Genomic DNA, 19,826 nt, shown 5'->3' with positions numbered 1-19,826 from the left:
AGAGTGGTAGTATAATTTCATGCAGCTATGTTACATATGTAATATACCTTTCCTCAGTCACCAGCTTTCTTGTTTTCTGTAGGTCTGCAAATATAACGAGTGGTTTTCTACTAAATTGGTCCCATTATTTGTGTTGCCTGTAATCCGCCAGTAGTCATTCTCTGCAATCTCCATGTAATTTTGATCTGGCTCGTTTGGGTTCTGGTCTTTTTATGCGCTCACTGACTAAATGTTTCTAAAATAATGAACTGTATATATAGAATCTAATAGGTATACTTAAATCAAGGCTGATTGTATGTAACAAACTTTATTGATATTCCCTATAATGGCAAATAACAGGTGAAATAGAACCTGTGAATAGAACACATCCTATAAAAAATGGCACAATAAATGTTAAAATATTAAAAATACACTGGTGGATATACATGTAATCCTGACATGTATATACTTGTTGAAAGATGCTGGCTCAACAACCGCTGATGAACCAGATGATGACAATAGTAAAAAATATTACAGTAAAAGCATGAATTGACTGTCATAAAAAATAATAAAAATAAAATAAAAATGAAATGAATGTATATGAAGCAGTCCCAATATTATAATCGTTGGAGAGTTCTTTCAGTTATACAGCTGAGTAAAATGACAGTACATATATCCGACTGGCTCCACATGGAGGTGATACAGATACTTGCGTTTTGCGGAGCAATGTTCTGTTAATTGTCCAGTCCCAAAGTGTCTCGCTGCGTGATTTAAGGAGTTGTTAGTATTCAGATGTTAGATGTTCACAATAGCGGGTGATCAGTCCCGCTATTGATAGGAGGTAGTGGCAGAGAGCAAGCGTGGAACACGCTTCCGTTTCTGACTCCTGGGTGTGATGTCACATCCGGAAGATTCTATTGGCCAATAGATTGGTGTAGGAGGAGTCCAAACGCGTTTCGTCTGGTAGACTTTTTCAAGGGAGAAAGTCTTGAAAAAGTCTACCAGACGAAACGCGTTTGGACTCCTCCTACACCAATCTATTGGCCAATAGAATCTTCCGGATGTGACATCACACCCAGGAGTCAGAACCGGAAGTGTGTTCCACGCTTGCTCTCTGCCACTACCTCCTATCAATAGCGGGACTGATCACCCGCTATTGTGAACATCTTTAACATCTGAATACTAACAACTCCTTAAATCACGCAGCGAGACACTTTGGGACTGGACAATTAACAGAACATTGCTCCGCAAAACGCAAGTATCGGTATCACCTCCATGTGGAGCCAGTCGGATATATGTACTGTCATTTTACTCAGCTGTATAACTGAAAGAACTCTCCAACGATTATAATATTGGGACTGCTTCATATACATTCATTTCATTTTTATTTTATTTTTATTTTTTATGACAGTCAATTCATGCTTTTACTGTAATATTTTTTACCATTGTTATCATCTGGTTCATCAGCGGTTGTTGAGTCAGCATCTTTCAACAAGTATATACATGTATATCCACCAGTGTATTTTTAATATTTTAACATTTATTGTGCCATTTTTTATAGGATGTGTTCTATTCACAGGTTCTATTTCACCTGTTATTTGCCATTATAGGGAATATCAATAAATTTTGTTACATACAATCAACCTTGATTTAAGTATACCTATTAGATTCTATATATACAGTTCATTATTTTAGAAACGTTTAGTCAGTGAGCGCATAAAGTTTTTTGTTGTTTAGGTTATTACTAGGGAGGGATCCCTAGTCCTGATTGCAGCTTCTGCACCATCAGGAGGTGAGCGCACAGTCTTTATTTTTTCTAGCCACTGGTCTTTTTATGCCTTATCCCTTTATGACCATATTTTTGACTTGCACATTTGGCTAAAACTGCTAAAATTGTTATACTGGTCAATTGAATCATAGCGTGTATGGACACCTTAAGAATGCTTCACGGCTTTTGGCTAAAAATAAATCGGGTGAATGTACTATGACTGTTTTTTATAAAACTGGTGCAGTCTTAAAATTTAGTTTTTGCAAGTAAACAACTCCTTGAGAATCTTGTGTGACCCTAGACAATACATTGAAGTCTGGTATGTTCAGCTGATAAGCCTTCTATTAATCACAATATGGGAGCATAACTTCAGACAGGTCATGTTAAGGCATTTCTTTCAAGAGCTGACAATCTGTTTTTGGTTTTTTTAAATTTACTAGAAGTGTATATTTTGAGCTATTAGCCAGCCACGTATAAATTAAGGTTGTAAAATAGTAAAGTGCTTAGCAATGCCTGAATGGACCTATCTCGCAGATTGTTTCTGTCCAGAGTATATTCACAATTAAGAAATACTACAGAAGTGAATTGTGACATTTTGTGTAGAAAGAAGATATGCTTCTTTTTAAAAAGGTATTTTCGGCAACCTAAACTGAGGAAAAACAATATAATGAATCGATTCAATCAGATTTGGTAATTGGAGTAATGAAAGTTGTACGCCCTTGACAGATTAAGAGCTAGGGAAATGTGAGGAAAAGGTGGATGTGTGTATATATAATATAGATAGATTTACTATGTATATTTGTGGGCTACAGTTCCCATCTAGACATGTGTATGCATACATGCATGCATACCTACATTGGGTGAAAGAAGTGTTGAACATTAACATTTTTCTCAGTAATTCATATTTAATGTGGCTATTGTAATGAAATTTACACCAAATGTCAGCAACAACCCTTGCAATCCACACATGCAAAGAAATCAAACCATAGATGTCCATATATTAAGTTTTGTGTAATACTGTGAAATGACACAGGGAAAAAGTATTGAACACATGGAGAAAGGGATGTACAAAAAGGCATGGAAAGCCAAGACACCAGCTGAGTTCTATCCATAATTAGAAAGCAATCCTGCCAGCTGGTTCAGCCACGACTGATGGCCTATAAACAGGTGTCTCATTACAAAGGTGTCACACAAGAAACATCTCCTGATGGGTAAAAGCAAAGAACTCCAGACCTTTGCAGCCTTATTATTGCAAAACATACTGATGGCATTGGTAGCAGAAGGATCTCTAAAGTGCTGAATGTTCCAGTGAGCACTGTTGGGGCCATAATCCGGAAGTGCAAAGAACATTATTTCACCATAAACCGGCCACGACCAGGTGCATCTCGCAAGATTTCTGACAGAGGAGTGAAAAAAATGATCAGAAGAGTTGTCCAAGGACCACTTGTAGAGAGCTCCAGAAAGACCTGGAATTAGCAGGTACAATTGCTTCAAAGAAAAGAATAATGCAGTCAACCGCCATGGCCTATATGCACGCTCACCACGGAAGACTCCTTTGTTGAAGCTCGTTTAAAGTTTGCTGCACAACATTTGGACAAGCCTGTGAAATATTGGGAGAATATAGTGTGGTCAGATGAGAGCAAAATTGAACTCTTTGGATGCCATAATACACAACAGTTTGGAGGAGATATGGCACTGCACATCACTCCAAAAACACCATACCAACGGTGAAGTTTGGAGGTGGTAACATCGTGGTGTGGGGCTATTTTTGTGCACACTGTACTGGCATACTACATGTCATTGAAGGATGAAAGGAAAAATGTACAAAGACACTCTTGATATAATTCTGCTGTCATCTACCAGGATGCTGAAGTTTAAACGAGGGTGGATATTTCAGCAAGACAATGATCCCAAACACACAGCCAAGGACACTCTCAATTGGTTTCATCGAAAATAAAGCTGCTAGAATGGCCCAGTCAATCACCTAACTTCAATCCAATTTAATGGATTTAATTCCAAATATATGGAAAGAACTAAAGATCAGGGTTTATAGACGAAGTCCACAGAACCTTCAAGATTTGAAGAATGGGGCAAAATCACACCTGAGCAATGTATGACCAGTTTCTCCATACAGGAGGCATCTTGAAGCTGTCATTACCAACAAAGGCTTTTGTACAAAGTATTAAATACATTTCAGAAAGCTTGTTCAGTACTATTTCCCTGTGTCATTTACACAAAACTTAATTTATGGACATCTATGCTTTGATTTCTTTACATGTGTGGATTGCAAGGGTTGTTGTGTTAAATAGATATTTCTCCCGGTGTGTGTGTGTATAATGTACAAGTAGTAAAAATGAAGTTCAGTGTGCCGAGTAATAGGAATTCTAATTTACATAAGGGGAAAGAAAAAAAAATGGGACAGAGCCTAGAAATTTGACTTTAACTGTCTAAAAATCATGTTTTCATGATTGGCTATGCTTTTGAATGTTGTAAAAAATATATTTTAGTATATCTTCCATTTACAATTTTTTTTTTTGTCTAGCTCAATTTGACCACTAGATGGTGTCACAGGCACATTTTTCTCTAATCCAGTAGTTCTGTCTGGATGCTTTGTTTAAAATCTATGATGCATTGTTTTTGTTTGAAAGTCCTGTGTGTTTACATTTTTTTTATCTAAATGTTTACTTATTATAGAAGTACAAGTCCTTTATGCAAAAGGTTTTCGCTTCCAAAAATGCAAAGCAGATTTTAGGGCAGGCAAATCTAAAAATAACCAAACCTTGGTTATGGGACATCTAAATTGTTCACCAACACATAAAAAAAAAAAAAAAAAGCTACAGAAACTTTAAGATAGATAATTTTTTTTTTTTTTTTTACTTCTCCCTCATAGTGTGTGTGTATGTAGTACGTTTTTTTTCTGTAACTTTCTTTTTTTTTTTTCTTTTTACAGTCTATAGCATTGTCTTAAATCTTATTTTTATTTTTTTGTGCACATTTTTATTAGGTCTCAATGTCTCCTCTTTTTCTTCTTTTTTTTTTTTTTTTTTTTTTGGGGGGGGGGGGGGATATTAGTGTTTTTTCCAGAAGTGCTTTTATTTTCACTGAAGCCTGCATAATACATAATAGTTACTTCATCACTGCATTTTTTTAAGTTTATTTTTGCCAACCTGTTTAGTTGTCCTTTAGGCTTATAGTGTAGATAATTGGAGTTCAGCTACACAAGTGAATGGAGAGGTATCATAAAGTGAGGTCTTGCTGCTGTGCCAGTGTGTGTAGAACCACAGTTGAAATGAAGCCCACACATTGCTTCCAAAGCAATAAAAGGGGTGGGGGCGGAAGTAAGACTTAGTGCTCTATCCTATGGTAAACTCTAAACTTTATTTTGGCTCATGCAGCTTTGGGTTATTTTCAGGTGCAGGCTGGGCTGGCAGGCAGGGGGGCATAGAGAGTTAACCTTGGGCTGCATCACTGGGCCACCTAAATTTTTTTGGGGTTTTTTTTCCCTTTAAAATGTTCCTAACTGGCTACTGAGTCAAGTGTTGCACCCCCTGGCTGTGTGCTGCTTTTCAGTTTTCTTTTTGCAAGATGTTGAATTTTTTAAATATCAATGTTTTTCAAGTACAAGAGGCTTTACATTTGTAGCAACTTTTTTTTATTTCAAACAACTAACCCTTGACTTTTTAAAATATTGTGGACATTATTGTACTTTACAAAAACTTTATAGGTCTTTAAAATGGATGCTATGCTGGAATAAGTCTACTATATATTTAAGTATGCTGCTGAAAATAATTTCCTTCATGCAAAATCTAACTACTATCCAGAATTACCAACTTAACGTTATTTAAACTCTGGATGCAGGTGATAAATACTTCACTATTGACATAATGTTATTGTTGGTCATTGCTTGATTTGCATTGTATGTTTTCTGCTGCTTTAAAGATGAATCTTTACTACCAGCCTTATGGATCACAAACCTGAAAATGCTAGTTTGAGTAGCTGTCAATTTTTTTTTTCCTGTGCTACCGCCTAGGGATTGATTTGATCATTGTAGCTCAGCCCCCTCCCTTTGTCCTCAGGTTCCATGGTTGGTCACCAAGCCCTGACTTAAAATTCTGGCTATTCTGGAGGAGGGCTGCTCAAACCCCCATTATGCAGCTGTTTTAAATTTGTGAACAAAAATTTTGTACAGGAATGTTTTAATTATGTATTTATATTTTGCAATCTTCTATTAAAGACTTCTAGATAAGAAATATAGCTCTTTGGTCCGCTTAAAAAGTAAAAAAATGGTGTAAAAGTTTATTGTACCATCATGTATGGTCACTTGTTGAAGACTGCTCCAGTGGTTGTTCTGCTTACCCTCACACAGCAGGGGGTCCTCTTAAAGGAGGGTGGATGATATTCCATGTTGTCTTCCTGGTGATTGATGTTGCTATGACATCCGATTTGCCCTCCCACTATGGGAGATCCTGATAAAGGGGGAAGGACTATGGGTTGTTTTTTTTTGAGTTGGGAAATTGTATGACCCAAAACAAGCAGAGCGAGTTATTGCCAGAGTAGTTATAAACTTTTAACTTAAACAACATCTGCAGATTGGAGACAATGTGCCCACCCTAAACAACTATACAGCGTCGCTACCCTTTACTGACAGTATAGCATTGCTAAGCCACAAGCAAACAACCCATTGTCCTTCCCCCTTCAGCAGGACTTCCCATTGTGGAAATGCAAGTAAGATGCCATAGCAACACCTTGTACTGGGGAGACTGGAACAATTTTGACCTCTCATTTAAGAGGACCTTCAGCTGTGAGAGGCTAAGCAGGAGCCACGTGTGGGACTATGAGAGAATGGAGTATCCAACAAATGCTTGAGTGTACATGAAAATACTAAAACTTATTTTATTTTACCTGTTTTTCAACTGATTGACCTATGATAACTATTTAAATGTTTTTTAATAGAAGATTGTATTCACTATTTTTTATTTGTGTTTTGCACCACTGCTAATGCTTTTATAAATGATGACACCCAAAAAAGGAATTCTATTCAATGTTTCTCCAGAAGAACTTTTATTTTAGAGCAATAGTGGCCTAATACTTAATTGCAGACGTATGTCAGCTGTTCCCAATCTCGTTATGATGTGGGAAATAAGTGCCAACCATCTAGTTTGTGGGTGTTGTACTCACTGCACCACTTTGTAGACTATTTACTTTTACAGCTCTTAGGAATTTTTATTTTCATTTACATTAACATTCTTCCAGATTTTCAACTTATATTTTTTTCTTCTTCGTATGGAACATGCTTGTGTTTTATGTATATGGTGGTATTAAAGTTCTATAGTCATTATTTTGCTTGTGGAAACACTTATATATTTTCAGAATGAATTGTGAATGTCTTCTATATAAAGTAGATTTGCTAACCTATCCTCCCTTCTTTTCTCACTTGAACTCAGTTGGGGTGCTAGGTGAATTTGTCTGCTAATTGTAGTTTGTTTGGTTTTTTTTTTCATATTCTTGATATTTTGCATATGCTTACATCTCTTTAGCTACAGATTAGACCAATAGATTTGGAAAAAACTAATTCAGAAGACGTAGATTAGATACCAATTTTCCACGGGGGCACTGATTTCTATTTGCATGCACACTTTGTTCTGTATGAAAGAAAGCATGTGTTTCATATATGTTCAGTCTAATCATTGGCATTTCTTAAACCTCTCCCTATCATCTAGCAAGTTCTTTTCTCTTGTGTACTGTATTAGTGTGGTAGCTACCATACATTCACGATTAGCTACACAAGAATATTTTCATTGGAAAAGGCCTGTTACAACGGGAAATGCGCTATAGCATGTGCTTGGCCATAGAAATGTTTGATATTTCTTGATAGCATTTGGGTTATTATAGCAGGCCTATCTTTAAACTAAGAATGCCTGAGCTTTGTTCTCATTGGCCTGTTAAAATTTACAAAAAAAGCTTTCATTTTTCTTGGCTATAAATACCTCTGTAGGTTATTTTTTTTTTCCTTTTAATATTGGCTTTGTTTTGACCAATTGCAATGATTACATGTTAATCCAGCTTTATCAAAATCTTGGTCAGTGCTTCAAAACCACATAAACTGAAAGCTATGCTATATCATGACTGTTCCTGCAGGGAATACTTCAATGATGCAAATTGGATGGGTTAATGATGGCTTTGTGGATGGGGTAGATCTTGATTATGGGAATAATGGGGTTAGGCTAGTGAAAGTGATGAAGGGGGATATTCATAAGAGACTGATAAGGCAATTTGATAGAGGAGGGAATTGATGGGCAGTAATTATAATGCAAGTGAATGGGTTTGAGGACCGAGAGGGTGTGGAGGTTACATGAGTGAGATGAGGTGGATTAAGGTTGGGGAAGTGTAATGTCTGTAAAAGGGAAGAGCTGTGTAAAAAGAGGGTGGCAGCCAAGTATGATGATATACCATGTAAAAAGGTTTTAATAGTTGCCTGGCTCCTAAATTTCAGGCTGTCCCTAGATTCTAAAAAAAAAAAAAAAAATTATAAAAAAAAAAATGTGCGCTAGTGGTATCTATTTAGAAGAAAACATGCGTTGTTTTCTTCTTTCTTTTGGGAATAACTAAATATGTCTGTGGGAGCTATAAAATCGCTTTCACAACTTGCAATTATGCAGGACTTTACAGCTACCATTCTGCTGTTGTGATATATGTTGCATTCAAAGGCTGTTGAACAGCATACACCTGCCTAAAAAAAAAAACATCCACAGCCTCCAATTGACTGTACTCTGAAATTGCAGTTATGCTGATATCAGTCATCCAATATATTTGCCTTGCCACTTATATGCATCTGCTGTACACACCATAGACAGATAAACTTCAGGTCAAATCTAAAAAACTGGAAAATGAAAAATGGACAGTACACATGCAGTCACTGATATCAATGAGTTTTGGAGTGCTCTTCTTGTGGCAAACTCCTAGCGAAAATATTGCATCCAAGTGCACCCTGGCTTCAGGAGGCCAAAACCATAATTGTGTCTGTTATATGTGACTTGTCACTTTGTAACTTAATTTTGTGTAAGCTTAAATGATAAATGAGCCACAAACATCCTAGTTGTGTATATGTTAGGAGTCTTTGCTTAAAGGTGCAGTAAGTGTATGTATTGTAACTCACTAGTTACCATTTTATTCTTTTGCGTTGTGATTTAAGCTCCTATTAACAATTTATGGTTTGCTCACTGCCGCAAATCACCATGGCAATCCAAATCTTATGACCTGATTAGAAGAGCGGTTTCTGAATGCCCATCTTCTCAACAGGCATTCCCCTACTTCCTTTGTCTACAATTTCATGTCCACCAAGGAGCTCTGACTGTCTGGCTCAGTTTCAAAGAACAGATTACACTCTGTAAAGAAGCAGAAACCAATGGTTCTGTGTAAGATTTTTGGTGGTAGTGATGGTAGCCATATCACCTATAGTAAAATCTGCCACACAAATCGTTGTCCATTTGCAAAATCAAAGTTATAGAACTTTCTGGAAAGAAATCTGCTTTAGTCCTGGTATCGAATGTCCACCCCTTAGTAGAATTCTACCTCTGCCTTCTCTTGCAGTCTGTTGCTTGAGAATTCACACCTGTGTTGATGAGCAGCATTTGCAGATTATCCAGGCAGACTCGCACGAAAGTATAGCGACATCCGTACATATTTATTACTATATAAAATCTCTACAAATTTGGCTGCCAAAATTGGCTTTTTTTACAAAAAAAAATTATTTATTTTTTATTACCTCTGCAAACAAATTGCTTATTGATGTTTTGGTGCGTTACCCGGCTTACTATATAAGCCTTTTTCATATTAGGTTTGTGTGGAAGTTGTTACATTTTGCCAACCTGAAATAAAACAATACTGAGAGTATAAACATTGTTGCATAAAATGAAATGAATATATCTAAATGCCCACTTGTTAACAGACTGTACCTGGTGGTGAATGGGTTTTATGAAGCTTTAAAGAGGGACAACTGTTCTAAAATCTCAGTTAAAGCTTTATTAATTGAAAACTAATTTAGCAATTTGAACATGTCAAGATTGAGAACATTAATGTTGTGATCTTTTGGCAATGTGCCAGTTGCTGAAATACTTATCTCTTGATAGTCAATCAGCCATCATGGGAGATATAATTAATGCAAAAGCTAGAGTGCCAAAGGTCACCCATTCCTTGATTACTAGTGCATGCAGTGATATATAGAATTGTTAGTTCTGTAAGATGTGAAAACAGTACCAACTTTTGATAATGTGAGGGTATTCTTTAAAAGATATACAGAAAGGTATTGCATAAAGAAATACAGATACAGTTTCATTTGTATTTGTGTGGAAAATTTTCTATTTTATTGGCACATAAAATAGCAGGTGTACCACTGAAGTGTGCATGCTTCTTATTGCACAGGTTAAACACACAACATTATTAACGCACTTTTCTTTTTTTCACCTGTTTTTTTTCCGCCATATAGTTTTATATACTTTTTGAAATAAAAAAATAATTTTTCACTCCATTTACAGCCCAGAAAGTTTTGCCACTGCACATGCTTTCATATTTATTAGCACATTAAATAGTCTATAATTCAATTTTTGTCCTTTAGTGCATTTTGCGATGTCGATACCTACTGGCTTTTTCCTTGGCTGCATTGGCACAGGCATTGTGTTTATTCTGTTGTAAATGATTCCAATATTTGATCAATTCACCAGGCTGGAACTGATGGGAGGTAATTAGGTGACTATATTTACAGCTAGAGTAGGAAACTCTCCAGTGATTAAATACAAACTCATTGGGTGGAGGTTTAGGGTCAATGCGTAGCTTCGCGAGACAGATGCCAACATACACATCCTCTAAATGTAATCTTCTGATACTTAAAGAGACTTTAAATATCTTTCCTGCCAGGTCTCCAGAGAACACATAACCAGTCCCAGAACAAAACACAGGATAACGCTCACTTGGGTACAATTCTGGCGACATATACCATTTGCTGTCTTTGTTACGGTTGGGTGCATAGCCTCTCATTAAATACCCTGTAAAATAGTTGGTTCTTGGGGTTTGGTCTGGCTTCAGAAGTTTGTTTATCAAATATTCAGTATTAACAAACATGTCACTGTCGGTCTTCATGACATATGGGATATTAGGACAGTATGTTGCTACCCAGTTCATACCCATAAGTGTCTTAATGGTCAGATTATAATAAGTGTCTAAATATTCCTGTTGGATGATATCATGGTATTGTCTGCTTTCATCAACTATGGCCTGTTCCGTTAACCCATTTAGCTTGCTGTGCACACCTAACAGAAACAGTCTTAAAATTTGAATTCCTGGTGCAAGGCTCTCATTCCCCCAGGTCTGTCTAATAGCCTGTCGAGCCTCAGTTTGATGGGGTTCTGCAGCTATGAGTAATATAAGGAAAGGCCTTTTCTCCAGACATTTCTCAGGCTCATTTATTATATATTTGTAATGGTATAAGTTTTGATGACCAAAACCCTTTTCACTGTAAATACTTCCATTGGTGCTTAATGTATTCTCCAAGCCAGTCACACCTTGCTGCTGTGATTCTGTGTTACTTAAATTGGATGTGGTGTGAGGCTTTAGTGTTTGAGGAAAAGCATCTTTCCAGATATTCCGTAGTGAGCTGTTGGTTTCACTTTTAGTTGCTTTGAATCCACGTATCGTATGGGTCACTGGATTTTCTTTAATTCCAACTCTGCCAATGAATGCGTTGTGGTGATTAAAAAATAGGAACATAGCGAACAGAAACACAAGTGACAAAAGCCCAGTTAGATGGGTCCGGAAGAGAGACCGCTTGCTATTCCACGTCATTTTGGCAAGGCAGCAATGGCGTCTCCTCCACTGAAGCATGCTGTTGAAATCCTGGTGCAATTAAACAGATATGCACAAATTTCCAGTTTATTAATCCACACCCACTAATGTGGCAGTTCTACTTTTGTGTATTTTTTCATTCTTCTGTATGTGATGGAACATTTCCCAGAGGAAGATCTGCAGAATGAAACCAAATTGATATAAGCTGCAGATTATTAACATACAAAATAAAACATCCATTAATCACTTTGTTGGTAAAATGAGGGTCAAGTCACACATCTTCTGCTGTAAACGTCCTAATGCACACACATGACCTGCATTTAACCCCCTGATGAAGTTAAAAGAAAATGTACACTGACTCATTCTGAAAGTTGATTGTGTAGCCACAACGAACTACATTTTCTAAAAATGGATGTTGATGATTGGCATCGGACTGGTTTGCTGTGTTGAACAAATGCTTGCAGATATTATCATGTACAAGGAAAAAGCGACCTCCTAAGTTGATGGGAGCCACGTTGAGTTAGTAACACTTTACTGCCTAGCGTCTTTTCACTGCCTGCTGCTGTATTTAAAATGAGTAGATGCAATTGTCAAAATTAAATTTCAGGGTTCGGTAACCTCCCTATTGAATCCCTTTTAAATTAAAAAAATTGTAATTGTAAATAGTTTTAAAAAAATTGATGCTTACTTAAATTTCTGTAGGAGACTTCATGTAAAATTAAGTGATGTTGACCTTGTTAACTGAAAAATGCTAAATACTTGAATGTTTGATAAATGCATTGTCTTGAATTAAACTTAATAGTTCCTCTAGATGGAGCTAAAGCCATATGCCTTTTTATACAGGTATCTAGATATCAGTACGCTCTTTAGAACCCTGAGAATAAATTCTGTTAACTACTGTCTAAAATTACCTGATTTTATAAACAGTAACAGTCTATAAACAACTTTACAATTGTGAAATATTTATTTTAGTTACTATGACACATACAATGAAGGCTGGTTGATCGTCTGTCCTGCATTGTCTGTGGACACTTTTTAGTGTTAAGTTTATTGTCTTATATATACCCTACTTTTTCTACCTGTGATATATATTGAGCTCATTCTATTTAGTATGGTAAAGGTGCATAATAAAATCTATAGGAAGGCTTATTTTTCAAGACTTAAAAGAAGCTTATGCAATTGTACTACAATATATTTGGATTTTAGTTACAAATAAAGTAAAGTCGTTTCTCCTTCTCCTGGATTTAGAAACCTATAGCACAGTACTGTTTTGGAATTAAAATAAAAAATGCAGCTAGTCCCCTTTCCCAATGTAGTAATGGTTCAATTTAAATTAGAATTTTATTTTTAAATGTCTGACATACTCATAACATTATTTATTTTTTTTTTATCTCTTGTGTGTAAAATATGGTCCCGTAGATAGTCTGTCTTTTGTTGCTTTCTTTACATTGAAAATAAAAAACCTGTTTATCTGCATATTGCATTATTACTGTTAGATTAATGGCTGTAGAATGCATTTTAACGTAACCAAATCATAAATATTCTGAAGTCATTTATATTTTAAGTGGTTAAATTATGCCGCTTAATAAAGTAGCGATTTGGTTTGCACACTTGCTGTGATAGAATAGGCCATACTCAATAACTCACTCTTTTACAACTTGCTAGTGTTTTATTATGTTTTCTTGGTTGCTTTGACAAATTCAGGATACTTGCTTGTTTCAAGTCTGCAACAAAATTGTATTTGCATTGACCTATTTAATCTGTGTTCCAAAACATCCTTTCCCAGGTTCTAGGATATTTGTACCATAAAACCATTTTCATTTCCAGCTAACACTGCCCAGGGCAAAGTAAGCACATTTTATATTGGCCACACTTGCGTGATTTATAGTGCCTTGATAACATTGAGGATCAGTGTAATTCCTGCAGTCTTTTGCATGAAACATTTCCTGCACAAAATGAACGCATTATAATTTTCCTTTTCTGTCATTTAATCAGTTGTGGTGTCTACAATTAAGTAGTCTGGCAAGACAGACATAATATATTAGAACATCATACACAATTAGACACAGTGGCTGCTTAGTTTTTTATTTTGTTTTTTGCTTTCAGAATGTAATTTATTGGCTCTACCTATTTGCATTATTTACAGATTTTCTAGCAGCTTGGTAGTTTCAGTACAGATTGAAGATTTACTTCAGATAAGGATTAAATATGACCTAGTTTGTACAGGGATTTACTTCCTCTCATATTGCAGATTTTATTCCTTCTATTGCAGCTTCCCATATTAATATTTTGTAGCTGCTTGTCATTTAATATTGTCCTTTGTGCAGCAGTATTTAACACCAAGTCATTTTTACAGTTAATCTGCTTGCTTTACCCACCCAAAAAAATCACTCCGTAGTAAAAGCATAATGGAAAATGCAATAAAATACCAACAAACAATCATTTAACATACCTTTGTTTTTACTGAACAAATTCATGGTTGTAGGAATATACCTATTTATAATAGTTTTGGCACGTCATCACTTGGGCAAAAAAAGATTGAACATGCGCACTTGCTTCAAAAATCTCCCTTCTGTGTATGCTTCTTCCTACTGTCCATCTGTTTGCAGCTTGCCCTTTCGCCTGTTCCAGTCATGGACATTCTGTATATACCTCTGCAGGCTAGTGAAAATATCCCCAGTATTGTCCTCTTGCACACCGATAAGGTTTTCTGGTAGCTTCCTCTGCATTGAAATCTTTCACAGATCTTTATTCTTTTGTCTCTAATGCGGTGTTAAACCGTCTGTATCCATGCCAGTGCTGACAAATCTCTGTAGCTTTGGAGAAAGCACCACAAGAACATAGTCCCGTTAAATTAAATAATAGTAGAAAGGATTTACCCTCCTTTCTTGTTGCTAGGCAGCTTGAGAAGACTGAGCTTCGTGCAGGGGGAGGGATATGGTCTAGAGAACCAAGACAGCTTTCTAGGCTGCTGCTGCCTCTCTCTGAGGCAGTGGTTTATATGTGGGCTTTGACAGATGCTGTCTTCTGACAGAGCAGAATTTAACGTCACAGCCTGGATAACACTCACGTGATAAGTTTGCATTCATTGCTCCTGGACTAGAGGCAGCCAGTCCCTATGCTTATCCTACTTATGATAATCATTACGGAGACTGCTTGGATTCTTACATAGATAAAACAATTGGACCAGCATTTGTAATCTGACATGTCTGTGTGTGAGCATAGCCAGCTGTCACATGCTCATATTAATCATGTGTATAATTTACTACTTAAATACTGTGTTAAATATAGCATAAGACTTCCTCTTAGTCATTTAAAAATGCATGTTTAATTACCTAGTGTTTTGTGGCATACGTACTACAGTAGTACACGTCTAATGCGTGGCCCCCCTTTCAACCCCTTGTGAATATATTAAATACTGCATGTTTTTTTTTGTTTTTTTTTTAGTGCTGGAGGCTGAAATAAGTGACGCACTGCTTTTTAATCCAGGGGCATTTTTTTGCTCTCATGAAATCTATTCTGCTGGCTTTTTAGTGGCATTATACAGATGGCCACTAGAGTTAGCATTGTTGTTTTTATTAAAACAACTCTCATTCTCTTGCATCATAATAGCAGAACTATCAATTTTATTAAATTGAATCAACTTAAATATGTCTTTTTTTTTTTTATAATTTCTATTCTGAATGGATATTGCATTCTGAATTTCTTTCAGCCAGAGCCTGGCATTTTCTAATGAATGTGACAAGTGATTAGTAGTTACTAAGTTACGTCACAGCTTGTAAAAGTAATTTTACGTTTTAAAAAGGCTGCCAATCATAATACTTGTTGACAAAATATGAAATGGTGTTTTGTAACATTCATAAACCAGTATTTCCTTTTAACCCCACCTTTTATCATTGTTTATTTGTAAGGCACCTCAAAACTCAGCAGTGCCTGACTGTTCAAATATCAAATCATTCAAAATACACAGCATATGTAAAAATGGAAACGGTACATAATAAGATTGACTATGGGGGTGCAGATGTGAGACAGAGTAGAGGGCCCTCCTGCTTCTTATAGCAAAGTGTAAAGGGCAATGCTGAGACAGTTGGGGCTTGTGGGGCTCTGTATTGAGAAATGACTGTAGGTAGACCACCCATAGAGGGTAGGGTTTGGCTATCTGGAGGTTTCTGTGCATTGTATCTACCTTTTATTATGTAGTGAGCAGGGTTCTCTTACCTCTCTATGTTTTACCCAGTATTGTTTTATTAATGTTTGTTCCCAATTGTAAAGCGCTACGGAATTTGCTGGCGCTATATAAATAAATGATGATGTAGCAAAGTGCAAGCTATTATTATGTTGGCAGTCATTCTATATGGCATTTTTAAAGATTTGCTTGAAATTTAAGTTTAGTTTCTCTCTAAGAATCATTGTTGCCTATTAAATACAGCAGCGTCCACTATCTATACCGGTGTTCTGATTTGCCATTAAAATTTTTTTTTATCTTAAGCAGATGTATCAGCAGTGCTATCAAAGCGCTTGTAAAACATGGTACGCTCTAGTGAAATGGCGCTTTTTTATTTTTGCAGCATCATTGTAATGAGCAAAATGTTACTTGTAGTACTTGATGTATATCTTTGTGCAATAGAGATGCAGAACATGCAAACACTGCGTGTTACCGTTGGTTGGTATGTATGTACAATTTTTACCTTCTCTTATTTATAATTGTTTTAAATGTCATTTTCAGCGTCCTAATGCTGTTCAAATAATACCTGAATCTTCGTCCTTGCACTAATCCTTTATTTAAATGTCATGAGAATTGCCTTTCAGATATGGTGCATTATTTTGCATCGCTAGTTTTATGTTTGGCATTATCAATCCTTTAGAATTCTAGAGACTGCCTTAGCTGACCCCAACCATGAAACTATTTACTACACAAACTGCTGTTTTTGCTCAGTTACCGAATATTTAAAACATGTTCTAGAATTGTCACAGCTGTTAATGAAGCCTTGAACAGAGTGTTAGCCAGTGGCCATCTCTGAAATATTAAACTCAGTGAGCCTAACTTTTCTAAATCCATTGGTTTGTAGAAATGTTTTATTATTTCTTTAATCTGGGTATTAAGTTAATATCATGATATGCTTTACATACTGGTAAATGCAGTTCTATCTTTCTGCATAGCCCCACAATCTATATTTGTTGGCTTCAAAGAATTCAAGTAATCTTCCATAATTATATATATATATATATATATATATATATATATATATATATATATATATATATATATATATATATATATATATATATATATATATATAGGGCTCTGGCAATAACTGCCGCACAATCAGTGACCGTTGACATCAATCCAGAGCTTGTGGACTCTCAATACCATCTGACAGTGTGCGGTGTGAACTGATGATAGGTGACGCACAGGAGGCTTTTACACACACACACACACACACACACACACACACTTACACTTTCCCATTGGTATTGGACCTTCACATGGACCTCTAAAGCCCATAAACCGTTTGTGTACTAATGCAGAATTCTTAATTGCTTATCCCATTCAAGTTTTCTAAAACTCTTTGGCACGTTCAGCAGAATATTTTTTTTTTTTTTTTTTTAAATCCTAAACAGTCAGCTGGCTTTCCCCTACCTTATGTGGTTTAAAAGGACAAGCATTTGACCTGCAAAATGAGGAATTAAACAGCCATAAACAAGTTCACATTATATGAAATGCTTGCACATACAACAGTGCAGAACATGTGGGTCTGTTCTAGATGAGTAACAATTACTAGCCTACCAGACCTGTACATTTGAGTGCAAAGTGCTGTGTCGAATTGTATAACCTTTTTTGGTGTGTCTTAGTTTGTATTCCTGTATTTTTTTAATTTCTTCTTTTAAAAGTTATGTCAGGATGTACATTATTTCAAAAGCTTGAGTATGTGCGCTTCATTTTTCTTAGGCCATACACCTCTTTATTCTATTTAACGACACAGGTGCAATTTTTAAAATGATCATTTGTGACCAAGTCTAAATAGGCAATAAAATGCAATGATAACTTTAACACATCTGTAAAGTGCAGTCCAGTTTCAACCAGCAAATGCAGTGCAGCAGAGGAAGGAGCTGATCTGAGTTAAGAAAAGAATATATTGGCCGCATGACTTTACAAAGTGTTTAGAAAGTAAAGTCAGTGAGCCACTTGATAACTAACACAATACTCTACAACATCTCTCTACATACTATTGAATATTCCAGGAGTGTACACCAGTAATGCAAAACAAAATACTGCACGTGTGTGTTGCTGTTGTTTCTCTCGCAGGAATTTGTGACCTCTGCTCCTCCACTATTCTTGATCCTTGTGCATTCTGTTTGGAATGCACCAAGCTGTGGTCACACAGGCTCAATTTAGCTGTGGCTCTAATCCACAGCTGATCTTGCAGCAATGAACAAATCCTTTGCTTGGAAAAAATCAGCCGTTTTGTTAATTGAACATTTGAGTCCTGCTGATTTTTGCAGCAGTCTCTTTTGGTCATGACACATTAGCTTGTATTGTGCACCCTCATTATTTTGATAGATAATGCAGGTTTTATTTATTAACAAAACAAAAGAACTGTTTGTTTGATAGTCTTGTAATCATTTTTGTAATTTTGAAAGCTTTATTTTATATGTTTGACTCCTTTCAGCATATTGTTTTCACTTTCGCCAATAAGTTCAAACTGTTGTCACATATTTGTGTATTCAAATCTGAAAATTTTCTTTCTGAATACTTCAATAAACTGATAGTTAAATTAGGTCATGTGTGCTGAATATTTTGATACTGAATCTGCAGATACCCTTACCTTGTTCGGGCTTAAATGTATTCAAAGGGTTTTTAATTTTTTTCATTGTCATAAAAACAATTTGCATTTCTTTTGTAGGAAGGTGCATCTGCCAGGAAGGCTCAGACCCCTGCTGCACAGCCAGTGCCAAGACCAGGTAATTGCAGTTGTTTAATTTCTTGAATATTTTTTTAATACATCTGTGAACATTTTTTCTTTTGGTCACTCAGCAGCCAGATAATTGAAAATGTTGTTCTCTACAGTTGGAGCAATAATGATTAAAAGAAAAAAAACAGAAGGAAAAGTATTTGTAAATGCAGTATACATGTTAGGCAGTGTTATCTGAGTTTTGGCGTACAGTACAATATGGAAGAGTTCAGATTGACAGAGGGTGGAATACATTTTTCTCAATTTGAATTGACAATAGACTTAATGCTGACTTAGTGATGGCGAACAGGGGTTATTAGTGTGAACGATTGAGCTTGATGGACTTGTCTTATATTTTCATTTACTGTTTATTACACCACTGTCACTTTAGGCATTTGTGATGCTCCTTCAAATGCAGCACTTAGAACCAATAAAGTTTAGCATTGCAATTCTTTGAATTATTTCCAAATAGACCAAGTTGTTTTACATGTTTGCTTTTAAATACAGACTTTTTTTCCCCCTGCTCCTGTACATGAAGGAAAGTATAGAAACTCACTCTGGGTGAGTTACTTGCATTGCCCAACTAGCATATGCACAAGTATAGTAAAGGAGAGCTCTTTCAACACAGTGGCTCTGCTTGAGTTTTGCATATTGCTCTATAATCTCTCCCAGGCTGCTGTTGTCTTATGTAACAGCTCCCCTTCCCCACTACTACTTTACAGAGCAGATGGTAAGTTGTTTGTTTTTTTTCATTCCATGGGTCGATTTTGTCACTGAATGGACAAGAAATGTACAGTTACACTTATTACATATATACATTAAAGTCGTCTCTGTAATGACTTCTTTATGAATATTTGTTACTTAGTCACAAAAAGACAAAGGAGGGGAGAATAATTAAGATGCCCATTTGTATAGGTTCTTAGGGTTATCTGTTCCTAGGCTGCTTCAAAATATACCTGGGACTGCTGGCTGCTTTGCAGTGTCTTTTAAAGTTCTCGGTGTTTAACTGGCAACTCCTAGTAAATCTGTCTTCTCACCACACACCATGTTCCTAGTGTGTTATCATATTCTACACACAATATTTTAACAACCAGGCAGCACACTGGCAACTAGCAAAGCCATCAGATTGAGGCAGTGGAGAGGTCACTATCCTGCACTTCTACTTCAAAACATGGGCACCTCTAGGTCGCAGGCTTGGGTAAGCTCGGAGACAAATCAATTCTGTGTCCATAGGAATTTCTACAGTGTATTAACATGTATTATGTTATTGCTAATGGCAGCTATCCTTT

The 19,826-nt window shown here is 36.1% G+C and overlaps 2 protein-coding genes across 2 annotated transcripts in view; one reads left to right on the top strand and one right to left on the bottom strand.

The window, feature by feature from the left end:
- CDC73 (cell division cycle 73) overlaps positions 1-19,826 on the top strand; it is a 69,660-nt gene that overhangs the window by 28,101 nt on the left and 21,733 nt on the right. Inside the window, exon 11 of the mRNA XM_075182657.1 lies at positions 18,490-18,547. Within this exon, the coding sequence (XP_075038758.1) occupies positions 18,490-18,547 (58 nt within the window). The remainder of the gene's footprint in view (positions 1-18,489; positions 18,548-19,826) is intronic.
- On the bottom strand, positions 9,757-14,603 carry LOC142099316 (beta-1,3-galactosyltransferase 2). The gene is made up of 2 exons (XM_075182656.1): positions 14,037-14,603; positions 9,757-11,761 (listed from the first exon to the last, which is right to left on the bottom strand). The coding sequence occupies exon 2, from the start codon at positions 11,621-11,623 to the stop codon at positions 10,358-10,360; it is 1,266 nt and encodes a 421-aa protein (XP_075038757.1). The 5' UTR covers positions 11,624-11,761; positions 14,037-14,603; the 3' UTR covers positions 9,757-10,357.

The sequence above is a fragment of the Mixophyes fleayi genome, chromosome 8 (assembly GCF_038048845.1).
Source record: "Mixophyes fleayi isolate aMixFle1 chromosome 8, aMixFle1.hap1, whole genome shotgun sequence".
Classification (NCBI taxonomy): Eukaryota; Metazoa; Chordata; class Amphibia; order Anura; family Limnodynastidae; genus Mixophyes; species Mixophyes fleayi.
Note: the sequence above shows the minus strand (reverse complement) of the source record. Positions and strands in the feature narration are given on the sequence as shown.